This window comes from Panulirus ornatus, chromosome 67 (assembly GCF_036320965.1).
Source record: "Panulirus ornatus isolate Po-2019 chromosome 67, ASM3632096v1, whole genome shotgun sequence".
Taxonomy (NCBI): domain Eukaryota; kingdom Metazoa; phylum Arthropoda; class Malacostraca; order Decapoda; family Palinuridae; genus Panulirus; species Panulirus ornatus.
Genome location: NC_092290.1, coordinates 10,778,481 through 10,798,163, shown reverse-complemented (window position 1 = coordinate 10,798,163; position 19,683 = coordinate 10,778,481). Strand labels below are relative to the sequence as shown.

General features: G+C 37.3%; 1 protein-coding gene across 3 annotated transcripts in view; it reads left to right on the top strand.

Annotated features, from left to right (window-relative positions):
• Sec6 (Exocyst complex component Sec6) overlaps nt 1-19,683 on the top strand; it is a 55,426-nt gene that overhangs the window by 25,495 nt on the left and 10,248 nt on the right. Inside the window, exons 1-11 of one of the 3 annotated variants that reach the window (XM_071659092.1) lie at nt 105-141; nt 1,258-1,393; nt 3,379-3,491; nt 4,818-5,013; nt 9,678-9,810; nt 10,551-10,672; nt 13,604-13,759; nt 14,777-14,902; nt 16,579-16,761; nt 18,280-18,452; nt 18,959-19,076. In XM_071659092.1, the coding sequence (XP_071515193.1) occupies nt 1,268-1,393; nt 3,379-3,491; nt 4,818-5,013; nt 9,678-9,810; nt 10,551-10,672; nt 13,604-13,759; nt 14,777-14,902; nt 16,579-16,761; nt 18,280-18,452; nt 18,959-19,076 (1,446 nt within the window). In that variant the 5' untranslated portion in view covers nt 105-141; nt 1,258-1,267. Of the gene's footprint in view, nt 1-104; nt 288-1,257; nt 1,394-3,378; nt 3,492-4,817; nt 5,014-9,677; nt 9,811-10,550; nt 10,673-13,603; nt 13,760-14,776; nt 14,903-16,578; nt 16,762-18,279; nt 18,453-18,958; nt 19,077-19,683 lie in introns of those variants that run through there. The other 2 variants (XM_071659091.1, XM_071659090.1) reach the window with 2 other exon arrangements.

The window sequence follows — 19,683 nt, the reverse complement described above, 5'->3', positions numbered from 1 at the left end:
TACAGTGGATGATATTTTTTGAATTATAAAGAAAATAACTTAATCATTGTACTTCATAGAATAAGCGTAAAATATTTATTAAAATAAGTATAAAAATTTTCGGCTATTGACAGTTCATGACTTTAGGGGAGGAGGCAGTAGGTATGTACGAGTGACAGCAAGATTTGTGTTACATCAAAGAATTATAAAATTACCAAGTCTCGAAATCTAATTCTTTTTCTGAGTGTATCACAGTGATACCTTTGCTGTAGAACTAGAAAAATCCGAGATATATGGACACAAACAAAGTGAGTATATGGACTATGGTAGAATGGGTGTTTTATGTTCTGGGTGGTGAATAGATGACCCTCATTTTATTACACTTGTATTATTTAGAAGTTGGTAAGTGAATATAGACCATAAGAAACAGGAACATAGATTTATGCTCTTAGGTTCTCATACACTTATGGCAATAGTAGAAGAGTATTTTTTTTTTTATTTCGTCTCAAAACGTACATTTTTATTTGTAGATTATTTTTCTATGTAATGTCAAAGGTTTTATAAAGGTTTCATATAATTTTGATGTATAAACTGGATGAGCAGAATGTAAAAAGTGGTTTTAGTATTGTGATTTTGAATGCATGATAAATTTTTGCGGTAGAGCAAAAGCCGTCTTCTAACAGCTTATTAACAATGTACACGTAATATCACTGATAACCTTCAAAGAAGACACGCCTTGCCCAGTAGTTGTGTTCCATGTGATATTTGGTAATTTTACACTTTCTGCTCGACAAAGATAATTATTTGGTGAGCGGTAGTATATGTCTTGATTTTATAAACCTAACCTAACCCAGCCTAGAGGATAAGTCTTCGTAATTGGGGGCTTCTAAGAAATAGATGTCAGTTCCGTATTACAAATCTTGTAATTTCTGTGGGGCATAAACTGTAAAAATCCCTTTTATTTTTCTAAGCATATGAACTGAATTTATGACATCAGTATAGATGAGAAGATTTGAGTTATCAGGCTTGAATGAGAAATGAATGTACGAAGTGGTTTGAAAATACAGGATGTGGTTCATGAAAATATTCATAGTACTCAGAAGTCCATGCCACCTATGACTTTACCCAGAGCTTGCTAAGAGCGTGAAATAGTGGGCAGTATGTACTGTTCAAGTATGTCCATTGAAATGTATGCCTCATGGTAAAACCAATACTTTTTTATATATTTTTTTTATGTCCCATAGCATGACATTTATGGAAATATTTTGTTTTGCAAAGATTTTAAAGCATGGATGTTGGAGAGGCAGAATCTGAGGCAGTTGCTCGAGCTACTCTGCTTGTGGCAAATATGCTACAGCGGCCAGACCAGCTTCAAAAGGTCGATCAATACAGAAGAAGAGTTCAGCGGAAAAAGGTAAAGCTTGTGATTAACAGAGTTTTGTTTAGACTTCCTGACGTTAGATTGTGATATATGATACCATGCCCCTGCATACATTTTCCTTACTTGTAATTCCAATCCTTCGTGTCATTGCTGTATCATACATAGCTGGTGATGTAAGACCACTGAAAACTTTCTTAACTGTTGATGGTGTCCCTAAGAGTTGACAAGGAGAGATGTATGGGTGGAATGGCATTAGATGAGGAAGGTTATATTGTTGTAAATGATGGTAAACCTTTCTGTATCTCTGATGCCCTTTCCAATTGGAACTCCCTCAAAGGGGTGGCCACAGCAATAGAGCCTCCATAACTAGTGAACTCCAGTGCCTGTTCTTAGCTTCTAGTGCCTCTCCCTTAACAGGCCACTGGCAAAGGGCAACTCTAGCTTAGTGTTTGCAGAGGCTCCTTCCTAATGTTCCTACTGACTACTATTTAATGCTCCTTCCAAACACTACCACCTAATGCTTCTCCCTAAATGTTCCTACCTACTTTTTGTATACACTGCTTTTACCATTTTGCCAGAAGGGAGGGCTAGCACATAGCACTCTCAGCAGGAAAATCTAGAGTCATGAAGAATGAGCTGTGTGAGTTAAGTGTTGTCAATTGTTACATATGACAAGGAGAGGTTGTATGGTCATGGACAGAATGCCAGTAGTCCACGTGTTAGTGAGGCAGAAAGAAAAGACAGGTAACTGGGTCAGAGGAGTGCAATTTGACAACCATTGAAGTGCTGGCTCACTAAGCTGATTTCACTAACTCTTCCGATACCCAGGCGAGTAGTACTGGCAAAATACCCCCCTGGTTCTTAGCTGCCTTCCAACTACTACATACTGAGCAATAGCACACCATTTAAAAAACTATCTGTACATTCTTTACGGATGAGGAAAACTTTCCCCTCGACAAAAGCTTGGTGGATGAGATATAAACATAATCTGTGATTGTATGATATGGGGATGGAAGCTATTACTGCGGTTGTATAGATGATGACAAATGCAGATAATACATATATAGAAAGTAATACAAGGTGGTGATGATTATCTGAGAGTGTTTCCATGTAAACTGTCACTGCATTTATCACATGTATCTCCCTATACAACAGTAAAGGAAAAATTATCTCAAGCTGGAAAACAATTTGGTGTCAGCACATAGTCATTATTCCAGCACTTAGTTGAAGGTTCACATTAGATGTGTCAGAACATTTCATGGTACAATACTTGCATGTTTGAGATGTCCAAGTGTAAAACCACCTATCCACAACCAGACCCCTCAGACCTTTCTGTGGTTTCCCCCAACCGTGTCATATGCCATGGTTCAGCCCAGTGACAGCATGTTGTCTCCTATCTATTACATCACTCCGCTTCATTCAATCCCTTGCACACCTCACACCCTCCTCCTTGTTCAGGCCCATATCCTTCAAAGCATCTTTCACTCCATCTTTGTCCTTAAAGACATTCCTCATTGTGCTCAGAACCTTTGCCCTCTCACCCACTATATGACTCACTTCATTTCCCATGGTTTTTATTCCTACCATATCCACTCCCAGGTACATAACACACTCCACTTCCTCCAAGTTCTCTCCTTTCAACCTCACATTCCAAATAACCAATCTCTCTCTTTGCTGCTAAAATTAATAACCATACCTTTATTCACATGTACTCACAACTTTCTCCGTTCACACGTTCCCCAAACCCATACATTTGCTTTTGCTGTTGTTTTACTTAAAAATGCCATCAGTGCTGTGTTGTCAGCAAACAACTGATGATTGACCTCTCAGGACCCTCACAGACTGCATTTGAGCTTCTCTCTCATAGACCTTTGCATTCATCTCCTGCCCTAACCCATCCTTAACCATATTGAATAACCATAGTGAAATCAGACACGTCTGTTACAGTTTCCAAAGTTAATTCCAGTTTGATTAAAGTTTGAAGTTATAGGTTAAAGATTTTCTTATATCAATTCCAGGCATCTGTGGAGGCGATGTTAAAGACAGCAATGCAAAGCCAGTTAGATGGAGTTCGAACAGGACTTGGTCAGCTTCTGGCTGCACTTACAGACCTTAGAGAAATAAAAACTTGGTAAGTCTGTTATGTTTACATGGCACTCTTATTTTAGGCATTCATAGAATTGTTTCTCATTAAAAACTTTTCACATCATTTCCCTTTTGTACAACTTTATGATTTCAAGTGTTAGAAATCCAAAAATATGGATAAAAGTGCTCTAAGAAGTTCTTGTTTTTTGTTTTTTATATCAAGGAATTACCACTTCATGCTTCTGAAGAGATAGGAAGTTGTTCATTAAGTATGAAAGTTGTGCTAGTGGGTATGTAAAGCACTTCACTTCCTCCAAGTTTTCCCCATTCAAACACACACTACCAACTAACACGTCTCCTTGCAAGGCTAAACCTAATAATCTCTCAACTTTCTTCTTTCGAACACTATCCTAAACTCAGAAATCAACTTTGCAGTTTCTCACCCAAAATTTGCTTGTTATCATCAAGCAGTAATTGTTTCACCTGTCAGTCCCCTCCCACTCCTGACAAACTGTAGACTTGCCCCTCTCCCCAAATCCCTCTCATTCACTTCCCTCACCACCCCATTAGGAAAGAGATTAAACAAACACATCTTCACCTTGACCCACTTAACATCCTCTCTTCCAGCTCACATACACTCTTTACTGTCTTGATAGAAATTCTTCACTGCTTCAAATAACTTTCTTCCCACACAATGTATTTGTGATACCTTTAAAGCAGTATATGATTTCTCCAGATCCCAGAATGTCACTTATTATATCTTAAAGTATTTCTCTACACATCTTTACCAATCCTGAAACCACATTGTTCTTCCCCAGTCAGATGCTTTGTTACATGCCACAATCCTCTCAGTCGCCTCTCTCCCATACAATTTACCAGGTAAACTCAGGCTTATACCTCTCTAATTCAAAAATTTATCTTTGTCCTCCTTACTGGCATTTTGTCGGTCCTGAGGTAATTCACCATAATCCGTACATAACATTAAAAATCCTAACTAACTAGTCAACAACACAGTGACTCCTTCATTAAGAAAATCATCTGCACTGCCTTCGACTCCAGCCACCATGCCACATTTCATCTTATGCAAGGCTTTCACAACCTTTTCTTTTTGTACCAAACCACTTCCTCTGGCATCTTAATATTTATAAGAACAAAGCCTTGGAGCTGCAAGAACCCCTGGAAGATAGATCTGAGATAACACCAGGACCCTTTCAGAAAGGGGTCCTGGGGTATTTATGAATAAATCACACGCAGACACACAAACTGTTTTCAAGGCTCTTATATTTATGAAAAGCCTAATTATATAATAGTGAATGCTGTGTACAAACCACATTTGCATTTTGATTTGTTCCTTCTAAGCAACTGGTTTTAGTTTGTCAGATATAGAAAAAAGCTTGGTAAGGGTTCCTGAGTTAAGTGAACGGCTTTACGAGTGCCGTGAGGAATATGTTCGGCACTCCCAGTATGCAGCTGCTATGGAGAATTTGAAGCATATCTTCACTGTACCAGAGTCTGTTGAGAAGACACGCAAATGGATCTCAGAGGGAAGGTTGCTCTATGCTCATCAGGTTAGTGTGTGTAATAGTTCTCTTTTAGATATACTTTATGTACATTTTACTTAAAAATATCTGCAGTAAATTCTTCATTCACTGTAGTTTTTGCTATTAAAATTTGATAGTAAACAAAGGTGTTTGGAAAGACTTAGAAATTGAAAAGGGCTATGAAAATACAAATAGAAGTTATTGATTTTCAGGTACACTAAACATGAGCTTTTTGGACCCAGTTCATCAAGCCATGGATAAAAATGAAATGACAAAGTCTTTATATTGGTTCCGTCAGAGGATGTTCTTTGATTAGCTGAGTCTGTTATTTTAAAACATAAATGCTTTGAAATTCACTGTGAAATTATTTTTGTACATTATTTGATTAGTTCTATACACCTGAAGAAATTTGATACCAGAGATAATATTACTCTGCAACACAATACCCTGCAGATATTTCAGTACCCACATCCAAGATCCCCAAAGGTGAAGTATTCATAAATCAACTTCTGTCTTGACAATATCTTCAGCCTTTGTAACCAGTCACCAAGACTCCACATCCATCACGTCCTACCTCACATGACATTCCTCTTGCACACCAACACTGCGTATAAGTGCCACCTGGCATACACTACGTGAAATCTTCGCTGACCACTACCCTCTTTGATTCCATATCACCTAACCCACTTATCTCCCACACAACAGAGAATTAGACTAGCCATCAGTTATACAAAATATAGAATTCAAACTGTAAACCTTTACCATAGTCAGTTTCCTATTTCTAGACCATATCATCTTCCATTTTGACATAGTCTTTATTCAGGCCAACAAAAAACATATATCACATGGATGAAAGGAGTATTGTAGCCCATATTTCTTCCCATTTGTTGCAGATATAATAAAGCAAAGAAGCACTCAAACAAAACCACTCAGCATCAACACAGACAGCATAAATCCACACTCTAAATAACACCATCACCAACCTAATATCTGAAAAACAAATTGCAAATTGCCACTCCTTCCCCAACATGGTGAATCACAAAACCAAACGATGCCTGACTCCCACAAACCGAGCCCACACACATAAAGCATTGCTAACCCAAAACAACAACATTATATCATCCAAGGGACTCATAAAACATACTCATGAAACATTTCAGTGCTCAGAAATCAGCCGCAAATATACCACACCCCTTAACAGGACAGTCATGAAAAATATGCACTGAGCCCTATTTGACATGACTGCTCTTTTACTCCTTTACTGCCATAGGAATCAGTTAAAACTCAAAATAATTCCTTTGCTATAGTGCCTAATGATATATCAAGCATCTATTAAAATGCTTCAGCCCAACAGCAGTCCAAATTCTCACAATAAAATGCTGTACTTCTGGAAACCTTCTGACAGGATACCCATCATGGAACCCTCCAACTCCTTGTTTCCCAGTATTATTTCTGTCATCAGTATCAAAACATTTGAAAATGAATTCAAATACAAATTTAACCAAAGTATTTGACATATTTGAAGAATGAATTCACCAGCAAATTTGAATTCAAATACAAATTTAACCACAGTATTTGACTTATTTGAAGAATGAATTCACCAGCAAATTTAACCAAAGTATTTGACTTTCACCTTTCCAGCTCAACTCCACACCCAAACACTTCACTACCACAATACTTGTAAACCTCACTCACCATATTCTGGATGGCTTCAAACCAGCCTCTTCCTGCACAGAGCTAGTCGCAGTAGACATCAAATCATTCAGCACAACTCCTTGATATATTCTGACAGAAAAGATCCTTGGCACTACCCTTCATGAAACTAACAAAAATGATTAACCAGTTTCATTGTTGGTCACTAAACCACATGCCAGAGTCATCCACAAAGGCCATACTTATAAAAATCTCAAGCTCCACAGTGAAGGCACTTGAGTGTTGTTCTTTCACCAACTCTCTTCAGTCCCTTCTGTGACCTCCCTTTGACCCAAACCACAGTGCGAACCTCACATATGCATATGCTCTTGCAACTGCTTCCTTGCACCCTAGCACTGCACACTGCACATTTTACCCGTGCACTGTATCATGCATGTAGAACACTGTCTTTCACAAAACAGAATGACAGCATCCTTACAGAAATCCACGGTCATTACTGACTGTCATAAATCCAACCTGCACCCTGACATCACCCTGCATGGTCAACCACTCCCACACAGTATGATGCCAGGCATACTGGGCAATGCCATACACAACAAAGATAATATATAACCCCATATCATAAACACTAACACTAAATTTACATATAAAATGAATGTTCCTAAAACCCTCACTTGCACCACTTCTAGACAGCAAAAAAAAATCCCTTACTCTCTTCTACAAATAGTTTATTTGCTCCACTCTTGACTATTCCTCACCACTTTGATCACCCTTCTTTTCAAAATTAAAAATAACAAACCTTCAAACACCCAAAAAAGAATACTGAGAACAGTCTCCAGCTGCTTAGTGACCGCAGACATTCAGACCTTGCACAGTGAAACAAAAGCACTCCTAATATAATCCTACCTCAGCATGCAAGGCATCCAATTCTGTGCAAGTTTCAGCCCCACCCTCCGTACCTGAGTCACTTTTTAACTACCCACCAACCTTCATGCAGATATGAATTACTAGCCTCAGCCTCGCATTTCATTTACCTGTGCTTGCAGATCCTCCCACCTTAGCAAGTGCCACCTTCATAAAATACAATTACACTGAAATGACCCCACAAACTCTAAATATCCATCCACTTAACCCAGTCACAGTTTCCAGTCCACCAGACATATACCCATTGGGAAGGGGCATTGGAAACTGCACTTTTCAGATAAAAACCATATCTCACGTGCACATCTGCCTATTAGAAACCACACTGCTCATTGTTACAGATATCAATTTACTGGACCACTTATGATTTTGATGCAACATTTGTACTGGAGACATTGAACACCTACTCCTCTGTTGCCACTCACTCACACTGCCTAGGCAAACATATGACATCAATATATTTCATTACATGTGGCTTGTGCTCTTGGATGTGGCTGACTCGTGGTTGCAGCGTTCAAGGTCCAAAGTATGAATTCTAACTTTTTTTTCATTCAGGCCTGAAAATTGTGAAAAATAGCCTTAAAGTAAAAAAAAGAAGAACAAAGAAATGGTTAAAAAGAAGCATTGATGTGAACTTTATCCTTCTTTCCTGTGGGCCAACTTTTGGAATGAATATTTGTATTTTAAGATTATATTGTGGTGGGAGAATTATTGTTATCTAGAATTGATTCTGCTTACAGAAGTATTAGGTTAACACCTGCAAATGTAGACCTGAAGATTTGTTTTAGTGGGTCTGAAAAATATGCATAAGGTATGAATTTTGACTACTCAGTGGACAAACCCTGGATACACAGTTGATGTAAATTTCATCTTGTTCATAGCAGGTCATATGCACCTTTCAAAGTCTTAACAGTTCCAAAATGTTTAGAAAATCTGATTTTATTGCATTCTACATGAGAATTAGGAGGACACGAGCAAATTAGGCCTGTTTATCACCTCTTCCTGGCATTAATTTGCTAATGTGAGAAACAGCAAACCTGCATGAGAAAAAAAAACAGTTTAGTACTGTCTGCCTCACCATGAGTTAGATATATTCATCAAATGTTCCTTTGTTCAGAAGTTTTTAATCTGTCGATATATTGCATGTAAGAATGTGAGTTTGTGCTTGCTCTGAAAAATTCACACTTCTTACTTTTCCTTGATATAAGTTGAGGAAAATCAAGAGATTGTTAGTCATTCATGTAAAGCAGTGTAACTTTGCTTTTAAACACCGTTATTGTATGTTAATACAACACTACTTTGCATGAAACTGTAATGGAGACTTCTGGAAGAGATCAAGCAATCCATTGTATATTGAAATATGTTCCCTGAGTGTTTTCAAATCTAAAGGAATGCAGTTGAGTTGGTCTTTTGATTGACTGAACAAAGAATGGGAATTAGGAAAGTATGTGTAAAGGTAAAGAAGGCTGAAAGGTTTGTGTTATGAGTCAAATGAGTGAAGGAAATTTTGGTGAAAGAGTAATGGAGGGATAGAAATGGTGAAAGAATGCATGGAATGTTATATGCAAAGAATGCATGTAATGGCAGGCATGAGTTGACACCCTTTTGCCTTGGCCACTCCCTTGATGAGAGTTCTTAAAGGGAACAGGCATCAAAGATAAAGATAGAAAGATAGATAGAGTCTTTGTCTTTACCTGTTTCCTTGTCTCACATTTCAAAGTAAGCATGCCTAAAGAAAATCTTCACTAAATACTAAAATGATTTTATATCTCAAGTTGGTTTTCCACATTTGCATATCTTGAACTTTGCACTTCTTCACTATGTCCCTCCACGTTATCTTTACTTTTTTCCAATACCAACCGCTTCTCTGTCCCTCTCCATCTTACCTAGATCTTCCCTGTAAATGCTGTTCTTAAAACAATGATGTTTCATTAATTCATTCCTTCACTATTCTTTTGCTGCTCCTTTTATTTGTTTACCTCTTCTCTTGTATTCCAGCTTACTGCCTCACTTTGTTCCTCCACTTAAACTTTGCTCTTTTCCTTTTTATGTTACTCACCACATTGAGATACACTCAGGCCTCCTGTATTAGATATATTAGTTTGTAAATCTTTCAGTGTTTGATGGATCTAGAGAACAGCAGAGATGACTTGTTGTTTGAGCTGCACAAGTTGCCTCACCAGAATCCCAATGATACACGGATGTTGAAGGAATATTTTGCTGATGTTCAGAAGCTTTCAGATGATCTAGGTGAGTTATTAGTAGAGTGGTATTGTTATGTTCATTCAGAAATTTCAGAATATAGTTATCAAGCTGAACTGAAATAACAGACCTAATTTTTTTCCATCTCTAAATGCTTTTTACTGAATATACTGTTGATTACTCTTTTTATGGGTAACAGATAAAGGATTAAGATCGAGTAATAGTTTCATGTAATTTTTTGGTTGACATATTCAGTTCCAAGTACTCGAAAGTCTGCTTCAGCCCAAAATTTATACAGTTACACACCAAGTTGCTACATTGAGATTAAGAAAAAAGATTAGTCATCAGTTTGCTTCAGGCTTCACAGAACAGTGTTGAAAGTACACTGATGATTTTATATAGTGCCATTTCATAGTTGCTTCATTCTAGATTTAAGTACAGGACTGGTTAAATCCTTGTAAGCCCTCACAGTTGTAACAGAGTTTAAAGTAATTCATGTCTTTAAAATACTGAATATTTGTCTCCTTCAGTCACTAAATATTTCAAGATATTCTAAGGTTTTTCATTCGTCATGTATTTTATAGAATTGTCACAGCAAAATGAATTTAGATACTAGTATCATCCAAACACTTTTGATGAGATCACCTCCCATTCACGTAGGAGGATTCCGATGACATAATATGCATGTCATGTTAGCTGTTACATGTCCGTTTTCAAGGCCTTCACAGTGGATAATTAATCACCATCGGTATTCTATGATGTAGTTTCTTATTCATATTCTCTTTCAGGTAAGCAAGTTTGGATCATCCTTCAGCGTACACTTAATACAGTAAGGAAAGAACCTACTCAGATTGTCACAGCTTTGAGGATCGTTGAACGAGAGGAGCGAGCTGACCAGTTTGCTTTGCAGGTACAACTTGTTCTTGTCTAGAGAGTAACTAAGAGTAACCTTTATACATAACATACCACATATGTTGTCAGCTGCTTCACCAAAAAACCTTTTTTAGAAGTCCTTGGTTATTGCAATTCTCTGAACACTAGCATATTCATTACATTATTTTTTCACCAAATGGAGGATAGTCTCAACTTACTCCACACTTGGCTTACTGAACCACACTTATGCTCAGGTGCAAGGAAAGGTAGCCAGGTACCATATCCTTATCAGTTCAATTAAGTGTTCAGACATGCAAATGCCAGTCCTTCCATTGGTGAGTCATCACTTGACCCCTTAAACAATCCCTGCAGTTGACACAAAATAGACCTCAGTACTTGTTATTTTCCATCCACAGTCACATTGTTCCTGTATGGTTCCATGTCATCGTTATATTATTTCACTCCCTTGCAGTCTGCTTAACAAGCAGGGCAAGATTTACTCTCTCTACTGCCCCTAGGCCAGATTTTCAAATCTGCCCCTCCCATATCCAAATTCTGTTCACTGTAAAGTGAACAGATTGAGTGTTGTGTTTTAATCCAGTAAAACAACACAGCAGCAACCACTAAAACACTGTTATGTGTTGGGGATATGGGCTGCTTTAAAGGATTAAAATATTAGGTAATCCGTGGCAGAACAAAATTTCTTTTAAGAACAGGGCTTTAAAGAGAAGGGCACTTTAGTGGGGCAACTATTGTCCTGGATTCTTTATCTTTTCATGTTTTTTGATGCACAAAATGCAATTGTCTCTTATTCTCTGTGGCTTGTTAGGAACACCAAAAAGAAGATGAAACAGAGAGTAATTTAAGCCCACCTAGTGCAGTTGAACATTACTTATCTGTTTGATGCTGTTTCAGTCATTGGAGTTTGTCTATCCCTCCTATGATGAGGCTCTTGTCTTGGGCCATTACATTTTGGGTTAGCCTTAGAAACATGTATCTCGAGTTCCAAGTGTACCTTGAGGATCTTGATGAGACATGATGTCTCAGTCCCTGAGTCATTTTTGGGAGATTGAGAGGAAAAAATATTCAGATACGTCATACTTTTAACCAGAATCCTCTCTGCGTTAACTGGCATACTGAAGATATGGTAATGAACTTTAGGTGATGGCCAGCCCCTACAAAACTAGATACAGGCCTTCATCATTGTATTACCGAGAAAATAGTGAATTTGACAGATATCTGCATATGAAAAATTTGGGGGCAATGATGGGTTTTTCTCTTCAGGTCAGGTCATATGACAAGATCACTCCATATCCCAGAGTCATTGTTGGGGGATACAGTGATGAACTGATTTTCCTTCCGTGCCATGTTTCAGCTTGTGAACCATTAATACATTTAAGATGCTATTGATGAAAAGGTTTGTCATTTACATTCTCTTAGTTCAGACTCTGTATTGTGTATCAGTCATGTCTTTTAGATACATGGTGAGGGGCTCTACCAATAAGTTGAGAAAAATTGTTTTATCTCTGCCTAAGAGGGTTTTTATTTGATTTTGCCTGGATTTGGAACTCAGTTGCTCCAAGCTGATGAGTGTATTTCTGTTAGCACCTGTACCTTGCCTTCCTACCCCAGGGGTCCCTTTTATCATCTAGGGCTCCTGCAGTATTCAGGATGTCACCCACATCCAATGAATGGGACCACTAGTCGCTAAGTGTGATAATACCTTTGTCAGGTAGATTTTACAGCAGCTCTGGAGGGCTTCATTCTAGTATGTTTTTTGCCCCAGTGTGCTTTCTTCTTTTTTGGATGACAAAAAGGATTGGTTATGTGTTGAGTAACTGCTGAGTTAACTAATATTGGGAGTCTCACACCTTGGGTAAATGAGGACCCTGAGTAGCTGATATTTTGTATGTTATATTGTGTTTCCTTTCTTAACCATCAGATCTTCATCCACCTTACTAGAGGGTCTAGGCATCCTTTTGCATCAGGCTTCATCGGTAGGAGAGATCAAAGTTTTTAATGTTGCCAGATGTGACATTTGCCATGAAGCTGATGCCCCTCATGTGAAGTGTTTACCATAGTGGCTACACTTCATGAAAATGTTTCTTTATCCTTGAGAGGTGCTGTGTATCAGAGATCAGCACTTAGTTCTGTTGGTATGCTTTTTGAACAGCGGCTACTTCCTTAGTTTGACTTGTAAAGGAACAGCATAGATCTTGTGAGCTCACAGTTGAAACGTAGAGCAAAAGATGGTAAGAGTTCCCTTTTTTCATAGGCTGATTAATGGTTGATGTAGAACCATGGGTTTAAGGTTACCTCATCAGTTGAGGTTGCTCAGTTGAGCACAAAAAATAAGTTTTGTATGGTGAGACTGATATCCATATTGTGAAAAACCTTTGGAGGTTGCAAACACCTCCCATCAGTGCACTTTGATGAATGATGCAAGTAGATCTTTCGTTTCTTTGACCAATATTTTTCTGGTTGGTAACCATCTTTCAGTTCATGAGCTCAGTGATCCTGGTGGATAGAGTAATGACTTGGCATAAGTTTCATTAAATAAGGTGTCTGTGTTAGGGTCTTTATACCATTATTGGACAAGTGTGTCCTTCAGTTATCCTCTGTCAGGATGAGAAAATTCACCTCTACATAACATTCCTTTTTTTCATTAAGCTGATAAGTTTTGCTTCAACTTTTGACATAAGTTCTACTGTGTAATACTGTTATTTTGAGTGTATTAGATGATAATTTCACATTCAGCATTTATCCAATCACTTATTTAAACCATACACAGAGCTTTCTTTCTTGTATATCCTTCATTTTTTCTTCATTGTTTTCTGTCTTTATTATTTCTGCATTCACATTGTTTTACTTCTTGCTTGATGTTCCCTCAAATTGATATTATTAAATACTTTGTGTGCATTACTGAAGTGCACCATCAGATGATTTAAAAACAATTATTCCTTTTCAGCGACAGAAAGGATCTGGCTTTCTACCCCCTGGTCGACCCAAGAAATGGCAAGAAAAGACTCTAGCAGAGCTTGAAGGAGCTGTGGCACAACGTATTGAGGGAAACATGTTTGAAGATCGAGCAGCAAGCAAAAACTGGCTTATAAAGCATTTAGAGGTAATATAGATACATTGTTCATATTATTGAATGAAAAGATGCCGAGTTGATATGATTAGTACTGCTGGTGGATAATGAGCCTGTTTTCATTACATCACCTGAACTATTCCAGTTATTTTAGAGAATTTTATTCATCTCATATGTCTGGTATTTTTTAGTGTGATCTTGTAATGCTCTGCCTGAAGACAAGAATCATGTTGCCCGTCTGTTTGTAAGCAGATTAGTGCTCATGATACTGAGATAGGAGTCCATCAGCTAATAAGCCATTAATTTAATTTGTTATTTGCTCAAGTTGAAGTAAAAAAATTTGGACTTTAATCTTTCAGCTGTTTTAAAAGAGAATGTGAACTGAAAGTAATGTTGTGTTGCCAGGGGGACCTTGTATCATGATGGCATGAAGTTAACTTTGCAGTTGCTTGTGTGGTAAACAGTATCCTTTTCGTCTTCAGAAGACTCATTGTGCAAATGGCCTACAGCCCAGTGATTGACTTTCCCATGTGATTTGTACATAGTCTCTGGCTCACTGTCAAGTTCAGATTGAGCATTCTGATTCTGTAAGAGACATTCATGAGTCCTTGACAGGTGTTCCAAGCGTATATCTCTCTTCACTCTCCTAAAGTCTTGCCAGAACTTCTTCATGAGAGTGAGGTAGTTGACCAGAGGAAATAAAATCAGTCTGTTAATGAAAATAATGCTATCGTAGTAGCATTTACTGGCTACTTGTAGATGAAAAGTAGCTTGCTGAGGTAATTTTCCCGATTGTAATACCAAATATAACATTAAAAGTAATAGTTGTGCATACTTATCATTTGATCCAGCCCGTCTAGACTGGGACAGTTGCCTGTATAGCCTTTGGTCCTTGGCTTGCCTGTCAAAGGCTTTGAAAAATTTCCTGCTCAAAACCAGCATTGACATGTGCTCTGTGCCAGAACACCTGAAACCTCAGATTTAAGAAATCTTCCATGCTTTTACAGAGGCTGTCTTGAAATGTTAATTAAGAATTATATGTCCTCACAGGTGATTCGACTATTGCTGCTAGAAGATATGAAAGTGATCAGGTCGCTTTGTGTGCCATGCTTCCCACCACATTTTGACATCACCAACCGCTACGTGCAGATGTACCACAAAAGTTTGGCTAATCATGTAAGTACATTATAGGTTGATATTGCAGCAAGAAGTACTGCAAGGAGTGATGATTTTTTTACTTCATGATGGGTATCACATTAACAGGATATGAAAATCTTCCTTCATCTCTGTTCTTACATCCAGTTACAAATGAGAACCAGATTAGCTGGTTGCCCATGCCTTGTTTGCACAATATTTTATCAGCTTGGGTTTGCTAGGTTATATGAATATCAGTGTTTGACTGCCTTCCTCTTAAAAGTCAACTGTATGACAAGATCAAATCGCTGAGGGACTGTCATGATAATTTGACCCTCATCAATAGAACAGAGTCTTCTTGTACCTCAGAGCAGAGCTCTTTTTATTCACATTTGTGTGTGATTATTTATACACTTTTTCAGTTTCTGCAACTTCAGATATGTTTTTTCATAGTCTTCATTTATTAGCCATTGGTCCTAAAATATAATGAACTAGCCCAATGCTAATTCTAGCAGCTGGTCATTACAAGTCATACTACTGAGTTAATATTTTTTTTTTTGACATTTGTTTGCTTAGAAATAAGGTATGGTTATCATTTTGGGAAATATTCTAAAAACTTATAGAGAGGCATGGGGTTGTCGCCAGCATTATGTCTTTCACATTTTAGTTGTACATCACTTGACTTGGAATCTTACTAAGTTAGGATAGTTCTGGAGCTGTTTGATATGAATTAATGAGTTGTTAGTTTGTCATAAGTATTAATTGGAATTCATGGACCTCTTTTGTGTAGTGGTTACCACTGTTGACCGTGATGCATTCATGAGCCACTCGGGGTTGAGCATATAGGTTTAAATCGTAATTGTAGCAGTTAGTCCACAGTCCACACAGCCATTTATATTCCCATGGGGTTTGGATGGGTAAAATGGTTACCTGGCTTAGCGTATGTTCCTGGCACTACCTCACTAGCACGGGAACTGGTGATCAAGTATGAAAGATAAAAAATATATATCTGCATTAAACATGGCAGCTAGAGAATGGATGTGGTTAATGCAGGAAATGTCGATCAAGTATGAAATGTATAAATATATTTTGGTGCATTATACATGACAGCTAGAGCCTGAGTGTGAACGAATGTGGCTTTTGTTGTCTTTTCCTAGTGCTGCCTCATGCACATGCGGGGGGAAGGGGGTTGTCATTTCATATGTGGTGGGGTGGCAACAGGAATGAATAAGGGCAGACTATGAATTATATACATGTGTATATATGTATATGTCTGTGTGTGTATATATATATAGGTATGTATATGTGCGTGTGTGGACATGTATGTATATACATGTGTTTGTGGGTGGGTTGGGTCATTCTTTCGTCTGTTTCCTTGTACTACCTCGCTAATGCGGGAGACAGCAACAAAGTATAATAAAATAATAATAATGATAGTATATATGTATATGTATATATATGTATGTATACGTTGAAATATATAGGTATGTATAGGTGCATGTGTAGGCGTGTATTTATATGCATGTGTATGTGGTTGGATTGGGCCATTCTTTCGTCTGTTTCCTTGTGCTACCTCGCTAACGCAGGAGTCAGCGACAAAGTATAATAGAATGTAGTATAACCCTCCTGTACCACCCAGCAGAGTTGAACAGAACAGAAAGCATCACGTACATGTTCATAATGTTGTTTTGCACATGACTTTTATTTTCATTTTTCAGCTTATAGAAACAATAGAAGGAGGACTGGAGGACAATGAGTATGTATCACTCCTCTCTTGGGTACTCAATGTATATGGTGGGAAAGACCTGATGGGCCACCCTATATTAAACATCAATGTAGCCAAGCTGGGACCACTCCTGGATAATAAGATACTGGAAGATCTAATATGCAAATATCTCAAGGTTGGTAAACTTTCATTTGTTTTGTTTTCAATAATACTATGGTTTAAAGATAAATGTTACATATCTAGCAGTCAGTCTAAAGCAGTATGAGATCATGTAAAATAATTGTCATCATCACATTGTTTGCCCTCTCATGACTCACTTCAACTCCTATGGTTCCATTCACTGCCCTTTCAATTTTCAGGTACATAAGGCATTCCACTGCCTACAGATGTTCCCCATTCAAACTTAGAGTCAGGCCGTTCTGTCATATCCTGTAGCTCCCTCATTGCCTTACATTTCTTCACATTTACTGTCAACTTTCATACACATTCCCAAATACTCATTAGCTTTTAGAATTTCTTTGTGAAGAAACAGATCGTAACAGATAGATAGTGTTGTCTTCACTTGTATTGGGCCCACTGTTTTAGTAAGGTTGCCAGGTCTCTCTGATTTAAGTGGAGATTTTGTCTGCAATATATATCACTGATATAAAATTTATGGATGTATCAGGATCTTGATGGGTGATTGCTGTACTTTTGTAAACTGAAATGATAGAAAACACATCATAATTACTTTTTTGTACTGTAGGGTGAGGAAGTTCTACACTCATGGAGCCTCAACTCTTGAACATTCTCTACTATCGTACAACTCCTTAAATTTATGTATGCTGCCTACATTAACCATATCCTCAGTAATCATAGCCACTCTTATACTATAAAAGTACTGATTTACATTTTTTAAAAAAGTTTCTTGGCTAATTTCATGTTATGTTCTCTGGTTTTCTGTTCCTACATCTCTCAAAGAAATGTTCAATGTCATCAAACTGTTTTTAAAACTTAAAAGTTTTGTTCAGGTCACCCTTTATTCTACTCTCCTCCAAGATGGGTAAATTTAGTCTCTAGCCTTTTTCTGTAACACAGCTTTCTTAAATCTGGTTCCATCTTTCTTGCCCTGCTTTAGGTGATTTTACTCTCTGGACCAAACTTAAATATTCTTCCCTGCTGCACCATATGCTTATTGTTCTCATTATTTACTTCCTGTCTTTACATTCTTTCTCATACCCTTCATCTCATTATGTATCATCTTATTATGTTTGCTAACATTGTTCATACACATAGTCCTTCCATATTTACATATAGCTATTAAGATTGCCTTTCTTGATTTTTTAAATATTTCTTGTTAGGCCTGGCCTTGATGAGGACTTTTGTCTGTGAATGGAACCTCTGACATACAAAAGAAAATAAAGAAAAAAATTGCAGCATGGTGCACACTTAATTTAGGTTCTTAACAAAATAATATTTGCCTTTGCATTTAGTAGTAGGACACTTAGAGTAAAGGCCTTGGAGCTCTTTAAAGTTTCTGTGAAAAGTTTATCAAAAACATCCATCGAAATTAAGAAATTCTGATTTTATTATAATGAATAGCAAAACATTTTAGAGAAGATATTTCATGCCCTTGTTCTGAATGTATCGAGACTGTTTATCCAGAAAATAACAATTCTTTGCTTTTACATAATTTATTGAATTTAACTTACAGAATGTGAATAATAATTACGATTCATGGATGAACAAAGCATTAGAAATTGAGGAAAAAGAATGGTACCGGTCTGAACCTCCTCAACAAGATGCTGATTCTCACTACAAGACAGAACTTCCTCAACTTATTCATGACATGATACGCCAAAATTTGGATGTAGCTGCTACCATCAGGTAACTTTTAGGGGCATAAATGAAGTAGATGTTTTGTGTGTACATGTAATATTAGACAAGTAGATTCATGATAAAATTTTGGTTGTACATTTTACTACTATCGAGTGTATCTTTAATGTATACTCAGCAGATTGGGCACTATCCCAGAATGTAGCATAACTAGTATCATCCATCCAGTTTTATGGAGATATGAAATTAAAGTTGGCTCATTAAGATTTAAAATCAGAGGATTGCCCTTCTGCTTGGTTTAAGTACTTTAGCATTTCATATGGCACTGAATTTTTAGTCAGATTGCTATAATCTATGCCTTTTAGTAAGATTCCTTATTTATCTTTTGTTCTTTTTCTCCTTGTGTTTATAAATCCTAAGTTTTACTAGATGCCATAATTGTTACAATAGGCTCATTCCAGTGGCAGTAAATAGATTTTTTATGGATAAAATAACTGCCCAAAAGTTATTTATTTAAGAAATTCATATTAAACTGAATATGAACCTTCTACATCTAGCTCAGAGGTGCAAGTTCAGGTGTTGATATCCAGCTTGGAGCAAGTACGACTCTTTGCTTCTAAATTCCAAGCTGCAGTGACACGGTACAAGGACACTTACTATGCCGACAGATCACAGGTAACTTTCCTGAAGTGATTTTTTGTTGTTTTTTGTCATATAATATCTTTGAAATTTTATGCAAACTAAAAAATATTAGATTCTTTAGTTTGGAAAGGAAACCTAAGTGAGGGGGTCAAGGGTTAAGATTGCAAGTAAATCACTTTTCGTAGTTTTTTATTATGGCAGAACAGAACATTTTCATTTCCACAAGTGTTTAGTGTATGTCCTTAGAATTTTAGAGATCCCTAAATTGTAGGCATTCCACCAATCCTTAGGACACCTCACCTTGAGCCAGAAATACAATGAAAATCCTAACTAACCAATCAACAGCACACCCTTAGAATTGTGCAAGAGCAGATAATTGAACAGAATTCCTAAGGCTTGTATTCTCCAGGAATACCCATTTGGTATATATAAACTCCTACAACAAAGAAGATCAGGAACAAGAATGAATAAAGGTAACCAGAAATCCAGAGATTAATTCTTGCATAATGTATTACAAAATAATCTTGGATCATTAAGATACTGAAATAGGGTGGTTAACATGGCAAAAGAGTGGGGAGGGTAAGATCATATTGTTACAATAGGCCTCATTCCTGTGGCAGTAAATAGATTTTTTATGGAT